The sequence below is a fragment of the Kwoniella bestiolae genome, chromosome 3, assembly GCF_000512585.2.
Source record: "Kwoniella bestiolae CBS 10118 chromosome 3, complete sequence".
Taxonomy (NCBI): Eukaryota; Fungi; Basidiomycota; class Tremellomycetes; order Tremellales; family Cryptococcaceae; genus Kwoniella; species Kwoniella bestiolae.
This window is the reverse complement of record NC_089243.1, coordinates 1839849-1860062: the sequence shown is the minus strand read 5'-3', so window position 1 is coordinate 1860062 and position 20214 is coordinate 1839849. Positions and strand designations below refer to the sequence as shown.

At 46.6% G+C, this 20214-nt stretch overlaps 7 protein-coding genes across 7 annotated transcripts; 3 read left to right on the top strand and 4 right to left on the bottom strand.

Moving 5' to 3' along the window:
• Positions 1-120: 120 nt before the first annotated feature.
• Positions 121-3479, bottom strand: I302_105384 (uncharacterized protein; the record flags this gene model as incomplete). Its single annotated transcript, XM_065870081.1, has 9 exons — positions 121-510; positions 631-709; positions 824-1177; positions 1243-1372; positions 1439-1520; positions 1595-1700; positions 1770-3224; positions 3286-3308; positions 3369-3479. 9 exons carry the CDS (start codon positions 3477-3479, stop codon positions 121-123), a joined length of 2730 nt encoding a protein of 909 aa, XP_065726153.1.
• A 505-nt stretch (positions 3480-3984) lies between these two features.
• Positions 3985-5973, top strand: I302_105383 (uncharacterized protein; the record flags this gene model as incomplete). Its single annotated transcript, XM_065870080.1, has 9 exons — positions 3985-4033; positions 4087-4119; positions 4218-4514; positions 4615-4784; positions 4862-5274; positions 5367-5648; positions 5719-5738; positions 5808-5874; positions 5943-5973. The coding sequence occupies 9 exons, from the start codon at positions 3985-3987 to the stop codon at positions 5971-5973; spliced, it is 1362 nt and encodes a 453-aa protein (XP_065726152.1).
• A 274-nt stretch (positions 5974-6247) lies between these two features.
• I302_105382 (uncharacterized protein) lies at positions 6248-10723 on the bottom strand (the record flags this gene model as incomplete). Its single annotated transcript, XM_019195242.1, has 12 exons — positions 6248-6327; positions 6399-6457; positions 6517-6636; positions 6760-7012; positions 7105-7531; positions 7587-8273; positions 8327-8437; positions 8499-9689; positions 9756-9803; positions 9854-10366; positions 10439-10595; positions 10662-10723. 12 exons carry the CDS (start codon positions 10721-10723, stop codon positions 6248-6250), a joined length of 3708 nt encoding a protein of 1235 aa, XP_019042955.1.
• A 452-nt stretch (positions 10724-11175) lies between these two features.
• I302_105381 (uncharacterized protein) lies at positions 11176-13227 on the top strand (the record flags this gene model as incomplete). The annotated part of the gene is made up of 4 exons (XM_019195241.1): positions 11176-11681; positions 11761-12472; positions 12559-12897; positions 13018-13227. The coding sequence occupies 4 exons, from the start codon at positions 11176-11178 to the stop codon at positions 13225-13227; spliced, it is 1767 nt and encodes a 588-aa protein (XP_019042954.1).
• Positions 13228-13369: 142 nt separating this feature from the next.
• On the bottom strand, positions 13370-15412 carry I302_105380 (uncharacterized protein; the record flags this gene model as incomplete). The annotated part of the gene is made up of 2 exons (XM_019195240.1): positions 13370-14253; positions 15355-15412. 2 exons carry the CDS (start codon positions 15410-15412, stop codon positions 13370-13372), a joined length of 942 nt encoding a protein of 313 aa, XP_019042953.1.
• A 588-nt stretch (positions 15413-16000) lies between these two features.
• I302_105379 (uncharacterized protein) lies at positions 16001-17310 on the top strand (the record flags this gene model as incomplete). The annotated part of the gene is made up of 2 exons (XM_019195239.1): positions 16001-17032; positions 17092-17310. The coding sequence occupies 2 exons, from the start codon at positions 16001-16003 to the stop codon at positions 17308-17310; spliced, it is 1251 nt and encodes a 416-aa protein (XP_019042952.1).
• A 556-nt stretch (positions 17311-17866) lies between these two features.
• I302_105378 (uncharacterized protein) lies at positions 17867-19774 on the bottom strand (the record flags this gene model as incomplete). The annotated part of the gene is made up of 4 exons (XM_019195238.1): positions 17867-18131; positions 18205-18741; positions 18833-19427; positions 19519-19774. 4 exons carry the CDS (start codon positions 19772-19774, stop codon positions 17867-17869), a joined length of 1653 nt encoding a protein of 550 aa, XP_019042951.1.
• Positions 19775-20214: the final 440 nt, after the last annotated feature.

The window sequence follows — 20214 nt, the reverse complement described above, 5'->3', positions numbered from 1 at the left end:
ATTGATCTTGGTAGGAACATTGTAAGGAAATATATTTGAATGGAGACTCGTTGGATTTCATGTAGCAGTCGTAAGAAGAAGTAATGCATTATGTATCATCGACTGTCATAAATGATACTCCTAAGCAGCAAGACTATCCGTAGTCAAACTTTCACCGTCCATCCCCTCATCCCCACTCCCATCCTCACCTTCCAAATCGATACCCCTCCCTATATCTCCATACTTCCCCTTACGTATCGTCCTAAGCGGACTAGGACTAAGTAGATCCTTCTTAAAAGGACTCGAATTAGAGTTTGAATGTACGCTACCAGGAGACAGGGACGATTGTTTGCCCCAGGCGGCAGAGGAGGTTCGACTCCACATGGTTGGTGTGGTGGATCGGTACGAGACTGCTCGACTCATTGAGTTCTGTTGAGGGAGGTTCGGCGATGAGAGGGTCAACAAGAGGTTTTTCAGGTTGGGTAAGGTGTGGCGAAGGTCGAGTGAGCGGATGGAGGATTCTTGCATTAGCTGGAAAATATTGTCAACTTAGCATGATGTATAATTCGGGGAGACAGAAGAAAGAGGCATCCGATTTGTGGAAATGAAGGAAGTGCTTTTACTATATAGTGATATGGTTGAGATACGTACCATTTGTATGTTCATGTTGAGCAAGAAGACGGCATATTCAAATCTAAACCTCTCTACACCTTTCGCATAAAGCGGGAAACTAGCAAAATTCAAATGGATTAGTGATCCCCTCTCTGCCCATATGACACGATCAAATTTAAAAGCGTCAAAGGACAATTTAAGAGGATAATATCAAGATCAAAACCCAACTCACGATCTAGGCCCCTGCATGACCCCCGTCCCATCCCTCACACTACTCCTAGAACCAGCACAAGTAACAGCATAAGGCAATCCGCCCGTCGCACCCCCAAGATTACCCAGTATTTGAACTATCAAAGCGACATACCCCAACGCAGCGGCTGTAGTCTTCTCATCGACCTTATGTTGGGTCATCGTCAGAGGCGGAGCAGGATCTTTAGGTCCAATGGGAATGGGGAGAGGGACGTTGAGGATTGTATAGAGTAATTGGGAGGGATCGAGAGGTTGGATCGGGAAGAGTAGGTCGAGGGTTTGGATATGGTGTGCTCGGAGAGAGTGGATCTGGGGCAAGAGGGAGAGTCGCTCGGAACTGCGCATGTCTGTCAGACAAATGTACTATGATTTTTAGGTGCAGGATATCCAGAGACTACCCACTCGATCTTGCCAATGTCATCTTCCAAATCTCTACCTCTACCTCTCAGCAGCTCGTCAGCTTCCCCTGCTCCTTCCAAATTATCCCGCCGTACATCGATATCCTGCTGCTTGAGGGTGGTTCTAGCTTGAGCTGAGAAGATTGGGCCATGCATGTCAACAACCTGTCATACATCGTTGCGGAGAATAGTATACTCACTCTCCCTCTTGAGCTTCTCCACTTCAGCGATTTTTGACTCGAACCATTCTATTCTCGATTGCCTTTCTGATATCTCCCGGCGCTACGACCCAAGAGACAAGCAACATCAGCCTGAGCTTCCAATTTATTGAAAGATGATTGCTGAGCTGGACTTACGAGACACCTCCCGTCAGTGTCTTTCAATAACAACCTATCAACTTTCCGTCTTACTTCCTCAATACTCCGTTCGGTATCAGCAATAACAGCTTGAAGATTGACCAACCTGAATGATATGATCCCCATATTCAGTCAATCATTCTAAGAGACTCAGCGTTCGGCTGACACAACTCACTGGTGCAGCCCGCCAACCCCTATACCTTTCTTCATCCTCGTCTCTCTCAAACTCCTCTCAATGACCCCCATCCCTTTCCTCCGAACACCACTCCCCTCTTCTTCCAGCTCATCAGGCGTAGGTAAATGATACACCTCTTTCGGATCGGTGGACAAGGTGATTTCAATCCCATTGATTCCCTGTTTCGTTCTTCCTTTTCTCAACTTCCTCAAATCGACCACGCCCAGATCCAACCTCTTCCATTTTTTTTCTTCAGGTATTTCAACCCATAGTTCCAGCACGATCCTCTCGCCAGAACATTCCAATGGTGTCATCCAACCTCCAAAATCGTTCTGATAATCCAATCCCAAGAATCTAGGATTGGTAGAGGGAGGATGGATAGGTGAGATATAGAATGGTACTTCCACTTCCACTTTTTGCTCTTTCTTCTTCTTTGCCAGCTTTTCTTTCCCATCTATGTTCTTTAGTTTCACTGGCGACAAACCATTATTATCCATCTCGCTCTTCTCGAAATCGGTTTTCGTAGGTGAGTAATCCAATTGATTCTGCGAATGAGCAAACTGGTGACTTATCCCCAAGCTCGCTTTCGATTTGCTTCCTCGTAAAATACCAGGCGGCGAGCGCAAGATAGAATGTATAGAGCTGGTGTCGCTCAGTCTCGAGGAAGTTCGTCCAAGTGAATGACCAAGAGAGGAAGTAGGTCGACCATCACCATTGTCTACCAATCCGTTTGATATAGCTCTGGAGGGTGAAGTGAGGGAGACAGTCCTCTGTCGTGGGAGTTCAGTCGAAGAAGAAGATGTAGAGGAGCTGGATATGTGATGTCGTAAGGTCGGTTTGGTCGGTGTAGTAGGTACAGAGGTTGATGAGTTTGTTCTTGATACCTTCCTTATTCCTATACCGTTGGGTGATCTCAAATCTCGCTCATCGCTCTTCGTCCGTCTTCGCACGTCCTCTTCTACTACCGCTTTTCCATCTGCCTTCTTGTTCGTCGGGGGCAGCTTGAGCGCTACAAAGCATCGTAGAGGTTCTCTCTGGGTTGGTACCTGACTTTCACTCCTACTTTCTATTCTGTCCAATGAAGGACTCTCGACCGGGTGAGGATGATGAGAATGCTCGATAGCCTCTCCAGCCAGTGTGGGCGCTCTGGGCCTTGTGACTCTCGTTCGCGGGAGGGTATGATGTAGCGATACTGTCGGAGAAGGTGGATCGAGAGGTCGAGCAGTCGAGGTGGATGATGAACGTTCTCTCTTTTCTAGATCTAGTGATTTACGAGGGAAGGGGTATGAGTTGGTAGTTGAGGAAGAGCTTTGACGACGTCGAGAGGGTTCTCCTACTCCCAATGGTGAGAGTGGGTATCCTTCGTCGTCTCTTTCATTTTGGTCTTGAGAGGTAGGGATGAGCTTGGATGCGTAGAATAGGGACTCGGGGAGCGTTAGTTGGTGGATCCGAATACTGCGATTAAGAAGGGATATCAGCTTGAGAGTACAAGTGAATCAAAGCAGAGATGACTTGCCCTGTTATATGTCTTATTCTTGGCTATCAACACATGAGAATTAGCTGTCTATGTTTGCTTTGAGCTTCTGCTCTTTGACTCACGGTATCATAAGGTTCCCATCTCTCCTGTGTGTCCAATGGCTTATTATGATGGTCACCTCCATCTCCATTGACATGATCCTCTTCGGAAGCATTTCCAGGGTTATCTGCCATCCTACATCAAGTGATATCGATCTATAATCTTAGGGTTCGCATTCGCATTAGAGACGAGGAGTACAGGTATGGTAGAGAGTAGCAAGTAAACGAATGCGATGGTATAGAGATGGAGAGATGTGGTATGAACGTGGAGATGTTATGACCCGGGATATCTTTTACTATAAGCGTGTTTTGCGTCATCATCTATGAGTTGCCAAGTCCATAATCAACATGCAACATTCCTCTCGTTCTTTGTTATTCTTTTCTTTTTATTACTATGCATGCAGGAGAAGGATAGATATATCATCATAGAGCTGCTCTCATACATATCATTTTGGTCTGTTATCAACGTCGAGTCAACACCATCCGATACTGTACACTGCTCAGATCGACATCGACCATCACATCGGAGTCAGCCCGACGGCCAAAGCTGAATAAGCCTGGGTTACTCTGATTTAGACATTCATCGTTCATTCCTCATCGCTCTTCTTGTTTATCTCACACAAAGCAACAAACACATCAGATGGAATCTCAACGTCCAGCTAGGATACCTCCTCCAGGCTTACCTATCCGTGAGCTGCTCATCCTCTCTTCAATCCTGCCAGCTGATTGACAATGTCTGTAGTATCCGGTCCGCCACCAGTGATCGAATCTTCCAGTGAGTCTTTGTCTTCCTTGACTTATCGAAATGAGAACACTTTGTGCTTTATGAAATCATTCCGAGAGATAGATGCTAATCGTATCGGTGTATATAAGATTGCAGACAATGTTCCAAAGAGTTCAACTTCCTCTTCCGACGTAAACACGTCTGCGGCCATTGCGGCTACGAGTATTGCTCCAACTGCATCTCAGACGGACAGGCGTTGATGCCCAGAAGAGCTGGTCAAGCTTCATCGTCCTCTTCTTCGTCGAACTCGAATGGCCCAGCAAGTATATTCAACGAGATCAAGGAAGGGTTGAAAGAGGGTTTAGGGCTGGATGAGAAGAGTAATAATGTTGGAAGTGGGTATGAGGTTGAGAGTGTCTGTTTGCCTTGTCTGGGCATGTTACAGGGTGAGCAGTCAATGTACACTTGTCTCCTATGTTGATCAAAAGGTTCTCCCGGATTTCTTCATGCTGACGGAATGCTGATCTACCTTTGGTGTATGTATAGTGACCGCTGCAAACCTAACTCAACTCCGAGCATTACCTATCAAACGACTGAAAGAATACCTAGCAGCATACAATATACCATGTGTAGGACCCAAAGAGAAAGAAGACTTTGTACAAGCCGTCATAAGGGCTCGGAATCCAAATACGGGGTGTCTATCACATGAGGCAGAGGTGAGAACCTCTTCCGCCTCCTACCAACCGATCCTTGTGAGTCAATTTGATCGCTGATACCATTCACACACAACCAGAGCTACTACAGAAGACGATCCGTCCCCAAATCAGGCCAACCTTCCTCCCAATCCTCAACTCCCACACCAACTCCACGTGCCAGACCCCCACCTCCACAACAGGCTAGACCTCCCCCTCAGACGTACTATCGTCCCCCGCCTCCTCAGAACCACTACCGTCCCCCACCCCCTCAAAACACCTATAGACCTCCACCGCCTGCTCAACCTACCCCCCGACCACCTCAGCAAGCCAGACCCGTCACTTCAACACCTAAACCACAGGCCTCACCTGCTCCCCCTCCTCCGCCCGTACCTACCATCCTTTCCTTGGTCAGCCTACCGAAATCGTATCTCTCTTCTTTGAGTATAGGTACCCTCAAGGCGATATTGTATGAGAATCATGTGAGGGTGGATTTCAAGCAGGTGTTGGAGAAGTGAGTTATGTTCCTTCATCCATCATTTCACGTAACCTCTATGCGCGTGTAGGGTCGTATGGCGTACTGATATTGCTTGTCTGATGATTCAGGGAACAACTGATAGACCGAGTCAACGAGCTGATAGTGGACGAACGGAAGCGTCTCGAGCGTCAAAGGATCGAGGAAGAACGCCTCGCGGCGGGTCTATCAGCTTCTGCTCCAGTGATCAACGGTAATTCCCCGTCTGCAGAAAACAAGGAAGAAGAGGAAGGCGAGAAAACAGAGGAAGAGATGAAAACGAAAGTACCCACTGGACCTATGCCTGAGATTGATAGGGGATTATGTGTGGTTTGTCAAGATGAGGAAGCGACCTTGGCGGTGGTAGATTGCGGGTGAGCTTTCATAATAACATGGTCGTGGAGTGCTGAGCTTACGCTGATGTGTTGAAATGAACGATGATAGTCATCTTTGTATGTGTGCTCGTGAGTGCTTTCTCCTTTTTCATACATCTTTCGAGAAGTAGGTCCAAGCTGATATGATGTATTTCGTAGATTGCTCGGATCTGATCATGGCTACAAGTCAGGAATGTCCGTTGTGCAGAACGAGAATAGTTACGTCGTGAGCGGTTCTTAGCTCGTTATTCGTGGTAGATGATGATCAATGCTGACTTGATATCGATTCGACAGACAACGTCTAATAAGAATTTATAGAACATGAGACCTATCCTTACACCTCAAAGTTGGATGCACAACAGTGTAGGGAATGCCTAGCAGTTGTAGAGGAGAGAGTTTTGCCCTTGAATTATGCTTGTAAAATACAGAATTATAGATATGCCATCCATGCATTGATAACAAAAACCATCGTTACGAGATATAATATCAAACGGAGAAAACCAGATGGGACATGCTCAGAGAGAATCAGTACAAAAATGCAAATGTGAGAACAAAGAGGGAGGAGTCAGTCAAATCTGACTCTTTCTGTTTATTCGAATTTACGCCACTCCCTGCTCCGTCTTCATCTTCTTGATTATTGCCCAATCAGCCATTTCCACTTGATCTCGGAATGTCGTCTCTGCGAGAGTGGGTATAACACATAAGCACGGTCGACGAGCATAAGAAGAACACCATGAAACTAAGACTCACTCAGCGTATCGATACTTTGCCTTGTAATGAGCGATACCACTTCATCTTTCTCGTCGAAGCTATGGCAGAACAAAGGTCAATTAGTCTGCATGTCCTGGGCAAGTGGAAGGCAACTGACTGTCTGTTGAACATCCTAGCGGTCTGATACGGTGCTCGTTCAATCTTGACTGCTACACCCGCTCCGACTTGGGATTTCTTGACTATCGTGAATGGTTTATGGTTGATTTCGAGGGATGTGCTATATATGGGCAGCGTGTCAGCGTTGGTCCGACTGACGAGAAAATCATGATCAAATGTCCATGATAAATGCTCAAGTAAACGGTTCAAGAACAGTCTGTTAGTCAAGCCAAAGTCCACTCACATCTTACCCAGCGTTATGATCTCCCTCTTTCCAGTGGCTTTATCAACCTTAACCACACCGACGGGCGTACCAACCCTCATGGATCCCTCAATGATATCGCATCCCAGAATAATAGGATCTCTATGAGCGAAAGCCTTGAGAATCTTCATTCGTACCGGCCAAACAGCATTGGGTGCAGCCTCCTTTCGTCGAGATTCTTGCACTTCGGCCATGTATTTCTGGAAGGCATCGAAGAGGTGGTAGATAACCATGGCTAAAGGTAACGTAAGATTTTAGCTCAATCAACTAGTAACGATGTACATTGCTCAATATTTCGGTTAAGTGAAACAAGAGAACCATACGCACAAGAGAAAATCTTCATCCCCGCCTTCTTCGCCAGCTCCTCCGCCTCCTTCTCAATAGTCACATCGAACGCCATTATCACCGCATACTCCGGTGCTCTATCCAGCATAATCCCAGCCTTCACAATCGTACTCTTATACACCGGTCCAATACCAAAGTTAAACACGGGGATTTTCATCTGCTGCAAGAAGGTCAAGAGCGCCTCGAGAGAACCCAGTGTAGAAGCCTGGACCCAAACTCCCTTTCCTGTCTTGGTGACGAATTTGGCTAGAGAGGAAAGATCGTCCATCGCCATATCCTTGTATGCTTCTACTTCGTCATCGTCGTGCGCTACGTAGAGCTTAGCCCCTGCAATAGCCTTTTCAAGCCCCGGCGCAGAGATTTTCACTCCCAACGCCGCTCGGACTTCTTTATTGTGCACGTAGGCGGACTATCGTCAAGTCCAATATTAGCTTACATTCCTACGGTAAGGAAAATCAACTAACCTTGATCCTCAGTTCTCGCAATGGCTGAGGTGTCAACAATGCCCTAACGTTGGTTACGATGGGTCCGTCGGAACCGCACAACACAATTTTATCTCCTTCCCTCATCACACCGTTCGACAAGATCACATCGATAGTGGTACCCAATCCTTCGATGATCTTGACTTCTAAGATGGTACACTCCAATTCCGAGATGTACATCAAATTGGCGTTCATCCTCTCTTGAGTAAGCTTGACCAATAACAAGAGCATATCGGGTATACCTTCACCAGTGATAGCAGAAGTAGGTACCAAGGAGATGTTTCTACCCAGGTTCTTATTCTCATCGAACAGCTCAGCGTTGAATCCTTGTTCCGCGAAAGCAAGTTTGGCAGCTTTAACTCGATCTTCGAACTCTGATTTTACAAAGGCTTTTTGAGAGTTCAATGTTTCCCTGAATCCCGCGTTCTTCTTGGGCTCCCAGCCGTACATCCTGTCAATCTTGTTCAAAGCTACGATGAAAGGTGTTCGACCCTTTTTGAGCAAGTTGATGGATTCGATGGTTTGAGGTTCAAGACCTTGAGTGATGTCTACTACCAAGATAGCGATGTTACATAAGGACGAACCTCGAGTTCGCAAGTTGGAGAAGGACTCGTGTCCTGGTGTGTCGATGATGAGTAAACCGGGAATCTTGACATCGGTTGCGTTTTCCTAGAAGCGCATTGTCAGTTACTCGTTGGATTGTAACATACCCCTCAACTTACAGGGTTGACCACAGCTGTCTTCTCCACAATGGCAGATTTAGGGAAGAAAGTAGCACCGATCTGTTGGGTGATACCTCCCGCTTCTCCCTCAGCGACGGAAGTTTGACGGATCTACAAAAGAAGCTCAAGTCAGCTTGAGTAAATACAAATATCAGGAAGACTTTAGACTCACCTGATCCAGCAACTTGGTCTTACCGTGATCGACATGACCCAAAATACAACAGATAGGAGATCGGAGGTCTTCCTTGTTACCAGCAGCTTGAGCAGCTTGCTTTCTTTTTTCAATCTTCTCAAGAGCAGCAGCCTTTCTAACAGCAGCCTCATCCTCCGAATCGGACTCTTCCTCAGAATCATCATCCGAGTCAGTCTCTTCTTCCGATGACTCTTCCTCTGAGGACTCCTCTTCTTCTTCGGCAGGAGCAGGAGCTTTTCCATTGGCTTTAGGAGCAGGTTTGTCGTTGGTAGCGGGAGCAGCAGGAGTAGGAGCGGAAGCTGGAGTGGTTTTAGATGGAGTAGGTGCAGCTGCTTTAGGTGCGGCAGCTGATGCAGGAGCAGGAGCAGCTTCATCATCCGATGATTTGTCCCAATCATCCTCTGACTCTTCTACCTTGAGTTTATCAACACCAGCCACGACCTTCTCAACCTCATCCTCCGATTTATCCCAATCATCTTCACTTTCTTCCTTAGCAGGTGCAGGTGTAGGTTCGGGTTTCTTCTCTACAGGAGCGGGAGCGGGGGAAGCAGGTTCAGGAGGTGGAGTAGCAGTTTCCTTAGCGGTAGGTTTCTGCTGTTTCTTCCTGTTACCATATACGACCTTCTTCTTAGCTTCAGGAGCAGCTCCACCGTCCTGCAAACCAGCTACTACCATACCACTAGCCAACATAGCTTGTTTCCTAGCTTCTGCTGCGGCTTTTTCTCTCTTCTGAGCAGGGGTAAGAGCCCTTCCTTCAGCTTTAGCACGAGCCTGCTTCTCCTTCTCTTTAGCTTTCTTTGCCGCCTTGGCTCCAGCAATCTTAGCCTCTTCTTCGGCTAATCTCGCTTCCTCCTCTTCTATCTTCCTTAACCTCTCTTCCTCCACTTTTCTAGCTTCTTCCTCCATTCTCTTCTTCTCCTCCATGGCAGCTTGCATAGCAGCGATATGAGCTGGTACTTTCTTTCCCTTTGCTGCTGCTGGAGCGGGTTCAGCGGCTTTAGCAGCGGGCTTCTTCTTCTTCTTCTTTTTCTTATCGCCACCGGCTGCTTCTTCATCCCCTTCGTCCTCTTCAGCTTCGGCGGCGGGTTCGGGGGTGGAAGGTGTTGGTTCTTCGGTAGCAGGAGTAGGAGCAGTGGCTTTCTTGGCTGCAGCTTGGGCTTTCTTCTTTGCCTGATGAAAGCGAAAGTCTAATTAGCACATGTATTGCTTACACTAATTCGTAAGATACACACGTACCTTCTCTTTCTCCTTCTTTAGCTTTTCTTTCTGAGCTTTCGTCAAAATCTATACTCAAAGTAAGCTGCTGTCTAGTATGGACCCGAATGCCAGCTCACTTTTGGTCCGTCATCTCCAGCTTCGTCATCATCCTCAGCAGCCGGTTCAGCTTCAACAGCGGGAGCAGGCGTAGGCGTAGGCTCAGCCGCCTTGGCAGCTTCCTCAGCAGCTCTTCGCTCAGCAGCAGCCTTCTCCAATATAGCATCCAAATCCTCCTCTTCCTCCTCTACAGCTTTCTTCCCCTTCTTCCCCTTCTTGCCTTTCTTAGGTTTCACATCCTCCTCAGGCCACTCATCATCTATATTCACCGCTGTTGTAGGTTCGGCAGCAGGGGGTTCTTCCATCTCCTCATCTTCATCTACGGGAGCAGCCTTCTTCTTGTTCTTCTTATCTTTCTTTCCTTTCTTGGGTTTCACATCGTCCTCTGGCCATTCATCATCCAAGTTAGGTTTGGTATCTACCTCAGCAGGTGGTTGATCTTGATCTTGTTGGTCTTCGTCCTCGTCAAAGTCGTATTTCTTCTTATTCTTCTTCTTGTCCTTCTTCTTCGCGGCATTGGCAGCTATCATAGCCTGAAATCGGGTGATGAAACGTAAATTGAATGTCAGATTATGAAAGGCTTGATAACTGGATCGATAACTTACCATCAAATCGCCACCTTCATCCTCATCATCCATATTCTCACCCTCATCCAGCAAATCAAACACTCCACCTGTCTTCTTGTTTTTACCTGATTTAGCAGGTTGAGGTATCTCCTCTGATGCTGGAGTTGACTCGGCCAACGCAGCTTCCTTCTTCTCCCTGCACGAACGATTACAAGCAGATGAGCATCTCCCCTTTCCTTTCGAAAAGGAACATTCGACATACCAGAACTCATCATCGTCCTGGTTCTTCTTGCCACCTTTCTTGGCTCCCTTCTTTGGCGGCATTGCGGTGTTTTTCTAGTAAGTGATCGTAAGTAGTGTTCGTCAAATGACTGTATATACACCCTACGTCCTTCGAGGGTTAGTTTTGGGAAAAGAAAATACTTCTATGAGCGGGACAATAAAGAGATATATCTTGAGACAGACACCGAACGAAAAAGTCAAAGTGATGGAGGGACAAAGAGGGTGTTGGTCGAGCGACGGAAATTATTCATTCCTACCTTTTATGTACCGCTTCTTACGTAATTACCTGTTCACCTCCATATTAGCCGAGCTATCCGACGTGTTTGTCGTCGTCAACGCGAAGGTGAAAGATGAAAGTTGAAAGATCATTGAAGTTTGATTTCCTTTGTCAAAAACATCAGCAGCCTCGATAGTCTCAGACACATCTCACCACTTTTATCGACTCATGAGAGGCCTACCGATCATATAGCATAATCTCTTACCCTTCAGACGAAATGTCCTCTTACCCCCCCGGGTCCAGCTCGAGCGCACTACCAGCAGAAGAGTTCGAACTCCCATCGCTCACCGATATCGAAGCGGGACCATCGAAACCACGTCAATCCCACGCACCTCCAAAAGCACGTGCACTAACCCTCCATCCTACGACATCAACAGCCAATCTCCTATTTTCAGCTCCCACTGCAGGTCTACCTACACCCAGAAAGAGGCATACAAGAACGCATTCGTACCCCGATTCACCTGAAGATGCACTGACACCTCGGCGACTCCACCGAGATGCCTTTCTAAATGAGGAAGAACGAGCGAATGACTCGGAAGAGGTCAACTTACCTGATTTTGGGCATATGCTGGGGTTCAACGATGAAGGTGAAGATCATTTTGCAATAGCCCAAGGGATGAGGACGAGATGGAAAAGGAAATTGTACTTGTTATTGGAGGAACCGAATAGTGGGAGAGAGGCTTTCTTCATTCACATTGCTATTACTGGGACCATAATATTCAGGTGAGTCAGGCAGCTATACGTTGCGACGTTCGCTTCAATTGAACAGCTGTGACTGACTTGTATCGGCCTTTCTATACAGTGCGATCCTGACGACTCTATCGACGATGCCAGCCTTCCATACCGATCGCACGTCCACCCGAGCCCTCTTCGGCCTGGATACATTCATCGTGATCCTCTTCACTATAGAGTATCTCGCCCGATCACTGGCCCATTCAGATAGTTGGTCAATGTACTACAACTGGGTTACCTCGTTCTTCGCCTTACTCGACTTAATCGCAATTCTCCCATATTACATCGAAGTAGCCCAAAACGAAGATACCACCATCCTCTTCCGATTCTCAATCCTAAGAACATTCCGATTGCTCAGAGTATTTCGAGCGTTCAAATACCAGAATCAAATGCTATTAACCATCGAAGTCATGTACGTGGCTGTCCGACGATCGAAAGACGCTTTGTTGGCTTTATCCTTCTTCATCCTCTTGGTCCTGGTATTATCATCGACATTACTGTATTTTGCAGAAAGGGGAACATGGGATAATCAACTAGGAGCATTTATCGACTCGGATGGTGATCCAAGTCAATTCGATTCAATACCCAAAACAGCTTGGTTCTCTTTGGTCACCATGTCAACAGTGGGATACGGGGAGATCACACCGAAATCGTTCTTGGGGAAATTGATAACGGTTCCATTGCTGATGTTTGGATTACTGTTGATTGCTTTACCGAGTTTCGTGCTGGGTCGAAACTTTGCGATCGTTTTTGACGCTATGACTCGGCAGGTGCCTAAGCCGGTGAGTGTTGGTGTTTCATTCTCAACACCCCCTCCAATCGTAAAACTCAAATTATATTTATAGCTGATACCATTCTGGTTGTACAGCCATCAAACATGACTTCACCCCGCGAATCTCTCGAAGCCCCACCCCCACCTACGTTCCTCCCAACCGATAACACCTCCGCACCACTGTTACATACATTCTCCAATACTTTCACACCTGCACCTCCAATCCCCACCACCGCACCCATAGCCAGGAATCGAGCCATATCTCCATTACCTCCCTCAAGCAATATGATACCTTCGTCTTCGGCTTCTTCAGTCAGAGCGTTGAACAGCCTGCCGAGGATGTGGGACGGTGGACCCGACGGAACACCCGTGACGGCCATGTCGGAGAAGATGAGAGGGGATCTGACGAATGTGAAATTGGCTAAGAATCAGATTGTGAGTTACATGAAGCTGGGTCGACCGTAGCACTATCTCCCGCTTGACTCAATGTCATATGGCACCCAAGTTGTTCTAACAAATTTTGCAAGAGGGAATACTAATAACACTCATTTGCAGGTACTCCTCGAACAGATAGACAGTCTGCGCAAAACTATCGACCGCCAAGGTGATCTCCTATCTCGCTTGGCAGCATCTCTTGACGTGAAGGAGGTACGGAGTCATAGAGGTTCGGCGAGGAATAGTATAAGTGTAGAAGGTAGGAGGCACAAAGTGGATGAGAAGGATCAATTTGCTTTAGGGGAGAGCGACGAAGAGGGTGATAACTAGACCTGGATATCCTAGAACTCGTATGTTCGCGCCATCTCTACGAGGCATGAAGTAACTCGACATGCATGACACAACCATCCTTATTACGGATAATTACTAAGCCTCATACATCGAACAGAACCTCTTCAGCGGCACGTGAAATCTAAATGTCAACCCGGCTGTACACATGATCGTTCCAATCCCACCAATTGACCCTCTCATGTCGCGCACTTCGGTTTTCCCAATCTTGCAATGTCCGTAGATCTGCCAATACCTCAGGATCCAGAGTGGGAACTTCTCTCACCACTTGAGTTGGCTCATCACTTCTCACAATATCGTGACTGCAGAGGAAGTTGTGCATCTTGAAAGCCCTGCCTTCCAGAGCGTTGGACAAAATTCGTAACTTGTTAGTAGTAACCTTCCCGCTCGATTTATCCCCTGACACCGATGTTGAAAGTAATCCGGAACCCTGATGTAACGTGATTGAGATCGGACGCAGATAACCATCGACTGAAATCTCACCTTTCTCTGGATGGACGCGTTCGGAGTCAATAGTAGGAGGATCAAGGTTGAGATTCGAATGAGCTGGGGTCTTGGTTGCTGTAGACCAAGGCCAGAAAGATGATTGTCTTGATGCATCTCTTTCTCTCCTCTCGTGTTTCTCCTTCTTCCGGCTAATCATTCTATGATACACGTCCATCTCCAATGCTATGGACTCCGCAGCAGAGTTCCGATGCCTCCAAGGAAGGGTCCTATAACCTTCGTGAAAGAGGTATTGCACGTTCAAGCCCTTGTACTCCTTCAACTTCTCATTGCAATCCCCAAGCCACTCTGAAGAAGGGGAAGAGGCGTCGTGTTGAGAAGTATTGATCTCATCTGCGACGTCGAGGATGTTGTGCAAGTTGGAATTGAGCTTGTCAAAACCGATCAAACGCAATTCATCGGATTTCGACCTGTTCAAAGAGGTTGTAGCACATTGTTCTGAGACTGCATCGAGGGTATCGGCAATCTGGTCTAGGATGTTGGAGACCTCGCCGATGAGAGTTTCTACAGTAGAAGTTGAAGGGACCAAAGATATCTCGTCAGCTTGGGTGGTACAATGCAAAATGTGAAAGTTAATACTGGACTTTACCGGGTGTTATTTTGGGTGCACCGACACTCACCACACTGTGTGAGTGATGGACAGGCAGTGATCGCTGGTGCATACTTATTGGACTTGGTGAGATTGCAGGATGAGAGTCGTTCTAGGCGGGAGTCTGAAATATGATTGAACGTTGGGCGGCAGACGGTGGATCAAGCTGAGTGCGTTTGGTATGAGTATTATATATGATTCGTATACCACCCTATGCTAACTAGCGATACGAACGGAGCACAATTGCATTTCGAGTCAAAAATCGAAATGTATAAAGGATGCTTCTGCGTGACCAATCATCTTGAACATGCGAAAGGAGATACCGGTGTATAGCGAGTGATGATACACGTTGTGTCGTCACCGAATTTTAGACGGCATTGGAAAGGAAAAATTGTCTCAACTGGCTAGTCGTATAGGGTTGAGGCCTTCAAGTTGACGTTTAAGAAGGAAGGAAGTCGAATAAAGGAGAATGATACTATGACGTAGAGTATAGTAACTTGTCCTGGTTAGAGATCTGTGATGGGGAGAGATGAGTCTATTACACAAGAATGGACCAGCGCACCGCGAAAGACAGATCCCACACACGCGACAAGTTGAATAATTTGCATGTATATGGATAAGTCATACCTGCGTATTTGAAAGGGTCGTACTGATACTATTTCTCAGATGCGAGTTCTCAGGCATATAGATAACTTGTGAACCATATATACTCTGATCGGAAAGGATGCGTTCGATTTTCCGAGCTTCGTCCAGAGCTGACGTGATCACCGAGATGATTTTGGGGATATCAGTGAGGCCGGTGGCGGCTGTTGCTGTCGCTTGGTTGGTGGTATATGAATTTGAAATTTTGTCCAGGAATGTAGCTGATCGATGAAGAATGCATTGCACTTTGTCCATGTATTCTGCTGGGCAAGATGTGGTATGAGAAGAGGCTAGGGTTGAGGGCACAGGAATCAGCTTAGAGCACTGTATGTTGCCACTTTTGATCCCGCGAGGATCCAGCACAATCAACTCACCTGAAGGTTGAGTGACAGTTCGGCCTGTGAGGAAGTCGTTGATGTCTATGTGATTCATGTTGGATGGTGAATAGTATGTTTTAAAAAAGAAGTAAAAGTAAACATACATATATATATATATATTAGTAGATGAATTCAAGATATATCGAGTCGAGTCGAGACGGCATTCGTTTCAAACTTGGGTCTGATCGGACCTTCATCCTCACCCTTGCGTTGTATCAATTATCAAAGGAGACTTGCATTCGTCATTGGTTCACAATGGAGATACTTATAGCATATATACAAGTTATCACAAATGATCCGTGCGTCACTCATCTTTGAGTAGATATGATACCGCCGGTCTTTGCGTGATCAACGGTTGACTCAACCAACATCATCATCTTCAACACATGTATAAGCTATACAGTAAAGTATCTTCCTGTTTCATTCCATTACATCTACATCTACCTTTGTATTTGTATTTGTATTTGCATCTGCATCTGCATTTCCTTTTGCATCGGTTTCCTTTTCAAGTCATCCCAAGTTGATCCCTTCTCACAAGAGACTCAAAAGGGGTGAGCACTCTACGCTTCCGTACGACTACTGACTCTTCATCGACAGATCAAAAAGCTCATCATTCTCTGTAAAAGCTCTACTCACCTACAACATGTCCTCCTTTTCTCCTCAGAATCATCTTCAAGCTGTCGAAGATGAACTTTCAACCGCACCGTACACATCACACGAAACTACCCTCAATCAACCGATCCAGACCAGCGACGCTCCACCCTCAGACCCATTCATCCTTCAACAGCTCCAAGCAATCTCAATCGCCAGACAACTCATGACCCGCTTGAACCCACCCGCTCAACCACTGGCAATCCAATTCCTCTCACACTGGGAAGAATGCTTCTTAGCACTCCAGAACACCCACTTGCACATCGAGGCTGCCCAACAAGACACTCAAGCATTACATGAAGTCAACACAACCCTTTCGGACCAGCTGACGAGATGTCAAGAAGACCTCGAAAGATATCAGAGACTGAATGGGTACAAAGAGGGTCAGATCAAATCCCTCAAGGAAGATAGAGTCAAGGACAGGAACGAGTACTCTAGAGATATCCAAGCTGCTTTGAAGGATCGAAAGAGGATGGATGAAGAGATTAGATGCCTTCAACGTCAAGTACAAATCTTATCGAAACCTTCCAGTTCTTCACCAAGCAAGAAGAGGAAGATCGCTTCACCGGATGGAAATAGATTTGCGGAGCTCGAGGGAAAGTATCACCAAGTGAAAAACGCCAATCAACGACTTGAGAAGCAAGCTGATCAACTCCGATCAAGGCTTGCCGATGTGGAAATTCAATTAAACAAAGTAAAAGACGAGAATTTGAATTTGAAGAAACAGTTATTTTACCTCGATCAACCCCTTGCTCCGCAATCAAGTTCAAGCCATTCCACTCGAGAGGACGATACATTCGGTATCTGGGTCACACCCAAATCACACTCCGTCACTTCCTCGTACTCTGTACAACCTACTTCTCCTCCCTACACCGGTCTTGCTTCCGGTTTCATAATCGATAACTCAGGCCATCGCCCTCAAGAAGTTGGTGATGTTTCAGGATTGACGCTGCACAGCGGAGGAGACGCAGCTGAACAAGACGGACTTGGCAAAGAAGAAGAAGAATCCGGAATGCACATTGTCGTGGGTACAATCACCAGTCAGACAGTACATCTCGCTTACGACATATTACCCACACATAGGCTCACCTCGCTACACCTTCGGACACCCCTACCCCACACGGCTCGCTCGATGATGGTACCACCCATCAAATCCGAGTAGCGGCATTAGAAAAGTCAATCATGAAGTTGAAGGCGCCAGTAGACACTTTCCGCGTTGAGAACAGTAAAGTCCAGGATGAGAAGAACAGACTTCAAAATGAGCTTTGGGATCTGATGATGAGATCCGCTGAAGGATTATGATCCTACTGTGAGTTAGACCGGTAAATCTGCTGAAGTGGGCATCAGCAAATGCTGATACAGTATCACAGATATTCTAACAGATTACAATCGACACTCTTCTCAGTAATCATATGTCATATCGTCTTATTCTGTCTATAGGTCGAAACCCACTTTGCCTTATTTTATATATCAGTATATTTGACTATCATCAATCCAACCTCAGATTGTTCCACCTTCCTGATTTTCCTATCAATTCATTCGATTTTCGTTTGTACGTAGATTCCATACCCATGTTCGTCCGTAGTTAGATTGTAATGTCACAAGTCCAATTGTACGTATTGCATGTATGATGATTTCATGTTATGATGTAGGTAGTGTATCAAGTGATGAAACACTGAGATCGATTTTGGGCTGTTCATATAATCGACCTATATACATATGATATCTAGTTATCCAGTCTATGCCGAATCCTCCACAATCTATGATCGTACGTATCTAGGCAATCCTGTCCATCCTCACCAATGACTTCCCTTCACCGACTACTATTTGACACACACCCGATCTACCCAAACGCAGCCTAATGTCCCACCTCAACGTTCTCCGACAGCTTCTTGACGTTCCTATAACCCACCAAGAACACTAACAGACCCAACCCCAACCATCCCATCTCAAAGTACCATGATATCTGTACGTTCTTGAAGTTGGCCAAATAACCATCATGAATGGTAAATAAACCCGCTTGGATGCCTAGTGCCAGGGCTGAACCGACTTGGAAAGAAACTTGGAGCAGTCCACCGGCGGTACCTGCTATGGAAGGTGGGACGGCCGTCATGACTCCGACGCTGCGAGAATCATAGCATCAGTAAACAGCGAAAGGGGGTGGTTGATAAGGTCATTATGGTAAAATTGACTGACTTGGTAGCACTGTAAACCATCATCGCCCCAGCGGAACCAAAGATCTCCGGTGGGAAGATGAATTTCCAATAATCGGTTCCCACCTGATCAGTGGACTGAGAGAAAACCGCATACGCCGCTATGGCCAGCGTCAATCCAGTGGTGATGGCGTATCTTGGATGATGGGTGAACCAGGACCACCTGGCCAGTAGGAGGGTGACGACAATTGATGCTGCCGCTTGTGGGAACAGCCTTGCTCCCGCCGCGATACCGCTCTCCCCCCTATAAGTCAGGTAGATGATGAATAGTGGTGATAGATTGGCGGACCACCAGGAGAAAAGGATCAACCCCAGGAACAAGAATACACCGACGTTGGTGAGTTTGAATATCGATGGAGGGAGCAACGGGTATCCTTCAGGTAATCTCGATTCGTACCATAGGAAAGTGGGGAAGAGGAATAGGGAGATGATGAATGGTGCGATGAAGTATGCGGTGTTGAATCCGTGATCACCTCCCATCGTTAGGGATAGAATGAGTAAAAGGACAGCAGAGAGAATGCTGCGGTGGACCATGGTTGAGCTGACTTCAGCGTTGTACATACGACGAACTTGACATGGAAGATATACACAACCTCAGATACGTGACTTACATGAAGGAACCGCCCAAATCCAATTTTATGAATTTCTGTCTACTACTCTCCTCGCTCCTGCTCGGATCGCGGCCTATATCTTTGGGCATCCACCATATAGACCCCACAGCAGGGATGAAAATCATCACGGCCAATATCCTCGAGAACCATCTCCAAGCAGACATCTGACCGGTACCGTAGGGTATCAAATCCACCACTCCAGCTATGATCGCTCCGCTCCCTCCTCCCACGGGCGCAGCCGCCGAATAAATCGTCAGAGCTTTACCTAACTGTTCTTTAGGGAAGATTCCAGAGATCAACTTGAACGCCGAGGGGATCAACGCTGCTGCTGCTATACCGGATATCGCCCTGAAGACAAAGTACGAGTACATCTCGGGCAAGAAGGAGATGATCAGGTTGAGCAAACCCAGAGTTAGGAAACCGTAGGTGAACACGGTGGATGGAGGATACAAGTCAGAGATACGGCCGAAAAGGAGGATGGTGGATCCAAAGCTGATCACGTAGGAATTGATCACCCATGATTGCTGGGCGGCGGGGATCGAGTATTCGTTTGATACCGCTGGGGTAAATAGGAAGTAGGCGGTATAAGCCCATTCTGTGTGAAATATTGGTCAGTCTCGATCATCGATCCTTGTGCCTCAAGACGAAGAGAGGAAGGATGGATGGATGACTGAGAAACAACTTACGATCAACAATCAATGAAAAGCTGAATAAAGCTAATAAACTCCATTTCTTACGCTCCGAGAATGAGTTCCCCACTTTCACATCATTTGCTTCTATCTGCCCATCGGTCTCGGCCTGCGCGGTGGGGTGTTGTGGAAGAGATTGACATATCTGATATTCCTTGGGACAGGGGGCGGAGGAGGTACCGATCGGATCTGCAAGAGGACATAAAGTCTTTTCTGAATCCCTCTTTGATAGATCGTATGGTATATCAGTCATCATTAGTATCACACCAAGCAGGAGCAGCACTGATAAGATGTAGGATGGGAGAACGAAATGGATCAGTATAATCGATCAATCAGCTCCAGTTTATATTTAGTACAGTATGATTAGAGCATTTTTATATCGCTTAGAATGAACCCCCTCCACCAGATTGGAGATTTGGCTTAGTCATCACAATAGTATATTGTGTTCTTCTCACCTTGTCACCTTGAGTCCTGATCGAGGTCTAGGGTATGATGATGCTTGCTTGGCATGGTCAGATTCTGACGCTGAGCAAGTAGAGATGCGATGGATGTTCAATTGAGAATATGGTATATGCATGGGGATGTATTAATGGATGATTCTCAAGAATACACCCATTGCACTCGACAATTGCAAGTGGAGGAATGATCGATCACTTGCACTACTTGCGCTGGCATCGGATAATCACCGGATAA